General features: G+C 32.2%; 1 protein-coding gene across 1 annotated transcript; it reads right to left on the reverse strand.

Annotated features, from left to right (window-relative positions):
• Positions 1-416: 416 nt before the first annotated feature.
• LOC111377263 (ras-related protein Rab7-like) lies at positions 417-2,835 on the reverse strand. Its single transcript, XM_023000336.1, has 9 exons — positions 2,820-2,835; positions 2,679-2,740; positions 2,512-2,538; positions 1,863-1,962; positions 1,564-1,710; positions 1,296-1,376; positions 1,066-1,208; positions 833-865; positions 417-705 (listed from the first exon to the last, which is right to left on the reverse strand). Exons 2-9 carry the CDS (start codon positions 2,729-2,731, stop codon positions 642-644), a joined length of 648 nt encoding a protein of 215 aa, XP_022856104.1. The 5' UTR covers positions 2,732-2,740; positions 2,820-2,835; the 3' UTR covers positions 417-641.
• Positions 2,836-4,021: the final 1,186 nt, after the last annotated feature.

Here is a 4,021-nt window from a genome sequence, read left to right on the forward strand (position 1 = left end):
GCCACCACCTAAATCTTAATCACCTTCATTTAGTTTTTACTTTTAGAAATTTCATTAATTTCTGATTTTTGATAAATTGATTCAGGTGTTCTTCAAAGATTTTATATTTTTCTCATTATTCTTAATTTTCACTTTAATGTGTACTCTTAATTAAACTGGTAAATTGTCAAAAAAAATCCTGTTTTATGTAAATTTTATTACTTTTTATTTAAATATTTTCATTAAATATGCCTATATATTGAGGACAAGCGTGAAGAATCTCATTACATGCTTGTAGCACAAACACCTCGGAGACGGTTCTTCCTTCTTTTCGGAGTTAAAAAATATTTTTATTGTATTTTTGTATTTATTTAGTAAATATTATAATTTGTCTTGAAAACTTATTACTTTCTCCAAACATTATTTGATTTGACAAATTAAAAATACACACTGTCCTTTAATTTAGCATTTAAATTGTGTACAATATCTAACAAATGTTTTCTCAAACTTTTTTTCCTTATTTTTCTAGTTGGGCAACAACATTAAGGGATAATACCTGATTTGAAATTGAAAACTAAATTTAAAAAAAAAAAAAATTTGAAAAATATTAAGAATTAAATGAATAGATTAGATTGAAATTCCAAATGTTTGATTGCCTGATTTCAGCATGCACAGCCTCCTCGGTGCTCAGTTCCAGAAATGGACTCCGGTATTCGTTGGAGATCACTGCATAAAGAACAGTGTACAATCAGAGTCGAGCCACGAAAAATGTGATAAGGTGAATTTAAAAGTACTAATCATAAAGATAAACAATAAATCTCTTTTGTCCATTACTCAAAACGGAAATACTCACCAATGGGAGGGCATCTCTTCATCCATCTCCCATCTGGACAAAAAAAGGTTGATTTAACATGGATGAGAATGCTGATTTATGCATAAATGAAGTACTTGTTCAGTAAACATTAGTAGAAAGTACTACAACGAACAACGGAGAAGATTTAACTTTTTTTTGGTTTATTGTGCATGATACTGTTGAGTCGAGCATATCAAACATGTAATCGTATGCATAAGAAAACAAGGGTTTACATGTTTACTGGCTCGCTGGAAAGTGCAGTTTCAGCAACACACAAAAATGCAGCATCTACATTGTAATTTTCTTTAGCTGAGGTTTCAAAGTAGGGTATGTTTCCCTTGGACACACACCATTCTCTAGCCGTTTTCTCAGAGACCTGGACAAAAGGGATGCTTTTACAATTTCGAAAGGACTAAAAACGAGTTCTCGACTATACAAAAATTATACGAATGTACGCCCTTACCGCGCGACTATTTCCACCATCGACGTCCACCTTGTTCCCGATCAGCACAAAGGGGAAATTCTCAGGGTTTGCAGGGTGTACCTGGAGTCATTGTACTGAGAAAGTTAAAGTACTAAAACATCATGGAATACATATCGATGACCATGATTGAAATGCTATATATAAAAGTTAAAATCGTGTCTATTGTATTGTGTGGTGTTGGCAATTATCGCATGGATGACGTTGCATTGATTCATTGGCTGCTAGTGTAAAAATCATAAATATTTACCTGTTTGAGAAATCCTTCATGCCAATTTTGAAGTGTTTCAAACGATTTTTGTACATTAACATCATACACAAGAATGCAGCAATCTGCCCCTCTATAAAATGCAACTCCTAAGCTTTGAAACCTTTCTTGGCCTGCTGTATCCCATATCTATAGAAGTTCCAATTCATGCATTAATATAGAAACATCATTAATGGCACTTGAATTTTGTACGGTAGATTAAACAGTACTCGACAACGACAATATTAAAAAAGAAAAATAAGTTAAAATTTTGTATGTTACTGTTTGGCTTGAAAACTTACTTGTAAAGTGACCAGTTTATCATCAATCAGTAGTTCTTTGGTGATAAAATCAGCGCCAATCGTTGTTTTGTACTGTGTTCGAAATACTTTGTATGCATATCTTGAATAATAGTTAAATAACTATAAAATAAAGCGTTATACACCTTAGGTGTGCATTATCACAGGCTACAAAAGAAGAAAAAGAAATGCTTCTGTATGCAAGAAATTTCACTTTTAGCGACGAAATTGTTTGTTTTGAAAAGTCTCTCCACAATTCTTTTTTAATGAAACAACATATTAAATCTTGTTGGACGGTGAAAATTTTCATCATTAAAAGTGAAATTTCTTGTAGCAACTTCAGCGCTTATAGCAAAATTTTCCTTTCCCGGAATATCATATATACATGCCAATCAACTACTAACGCATATTTATGTGCGGGGGTTGAACACGATTACATAAAACTATAGAAGAGAGGCGTCCTACAAAATCAGTTGAGCATACAAAACTTGTTATCAGGGCAGTTGCGGTGCCCAAGCCACATGAATTCGATAAAACACGCTTTTATTTGAGTTTGAAACGTCGCAAGAAAATAGAATGATTGATGCAGAAGCATCCATCCATTGAAATCAAAACAAACACGAATATATTAAACCAGTGAAATGAAGGATACTGATTCATCAAAGATGTCTTTCCCACCCTGAAAATAAATCATCAAAAAAAATACATTCTCGGCAAAAAAAATTAATACATAAAGATACAACATAAACCTTGGTAATAAACTTTTTAATTGAAAAATAAAAGAACAGAAAATGAACAGGGTTGATAACAAAACTGCACCCGCTATCGCCGAGGAGGATGATTTTGAGCAAACTTCTTTGTGGGATCGCCATCTCAAACAGCTGAAATTACAGAACAATGACTCAACATGGGGATAAATAAGAACCATAAAGAAGAAAGGAAGAAATAAATATTGCCTACTTTTCATGCAATAGCACAGTCTCGTTTACTTTTCTCTTTTATGGAAGGAATCATGTGAAGTTTTTATATCAGATAAAGATTAAATTTACAAGCTTTGAATGCATTTGTTGAGGAATCGTGCATCCCACGCCAAGTTTGATATTTTGATTATTGTTTAGTTTGGATTTGAATGTTTAATATGAATTATGAAGACGGCTGGTGACAGTTGAATTCCTACTTGTTTATTAGTCAACTTGTGATGCATTTCTTCGATTATTATTCTTGCGTATGCTTAAGTAATTTGTTGGAATTTTTCGTTCATTATTCTTTAAATATATAGAATGTTGTGTAATGATTACAAGCAAGTTGTTGAATGTATATATAAAATAATAAATAAATTATTCTCTGTTAACTTATTAAGTTTTCAAACAAGATAACATCTCCAAACAAAGATTTTATTTTCAGATTTCCTGGTCACTCACCTATGAAAGTTTTGAGTGGATATTGCTTGTTGAATCTATGGATGTGTTATTCAAAGGCTATTGAACAAAGGATTATATCAGATCTACACGAGGAACAAAGATCGAAAGGACTGTAAGAAGCCCTAAAAAATAAAAATAAAAATCCCTCCATAGGAACGCAAGAAAATAGATTGAAACATACAAAATCGGCTTATGGCATAGAGTTAGGTGATGGTTATTTTTCATATACTGTTAATGCCTCTTCTTTAAGAAAAAAAAGTTCACAGTCCATGAGGCTTCGGCTTAATTCGGCTTCCACGCTTTCTTGAATTGAGGTTTGGTACAACTGCAATAAGTTGATAATTTTCCGAATTGTTAGATTAAATTGAATAAAGAATAGTTCTAACTTTCTTGTGACTTAACGCAATTGGTTTGATTTATTAAAAAGTTAAAAGAAGTTAAGACACCTTTTCTTGTGACTTCACAAGTCAAGGTCTTGATGAAATGGTATAATTTTCATAAATGAATATTGTTACAACCACATAAAATCTATTAATTAAATTAATTCATAAATTTTAATAATTATTAATTCTTGCCAATGAAACCAAATCCACGAAACACTTTCCAAAATGGCAACAACGGAAGATCAATTTATAGGAGAAAAAAGAGTGGAAAATCATGGAGATATATTAGAAGTCGTACTCTCCCGCATGCCACTTATCCACTTAGTGTCTGCGTCACATGTCTAAGTTATGGCGCTAC

The sequence above is a fragment of the Olea europaea genome, unplaced genomic scaffold (assembly GCF_002742605.1).
Source record: "Olea europaea var. sylvestris unplaced genomic scaffold, O_europaea_v1 scaffold1631, whole genome shotgun sequence".
NCBI classification, from domain to species: domain Eukaryota; kingdom Viridiplantae; phylum Streptophyta; class Magnoliopsida; order Lamiales; family Oleaceae; genus Olea; species Olea europaea.

Bases quoted from the DNA above. Each gene is read 5' to 3' on its own strand.
- LOC111377263 (XM_023000336.1), bottom strand. From the start codon at position 2,731: ATGGCGATCCCACAAAGAAGTTTGCTCAAAATCATCCTCCTCGGCGAT. The intron at 1,711-1,862 runs GTAAGTTTTCAA...GAACTTCTATAG, and splicing joins ATAAACTGGTCACTTTACAA to ATATGGGATACAGCAGGCCA. The intron at 866-1,065 runs GTAAACCCTTGT...TTTTTTGTCCAG, and splicing joins TCCAGCGAGCCAGTAAACAT to ATGGGAGATGGATGAAGAGA.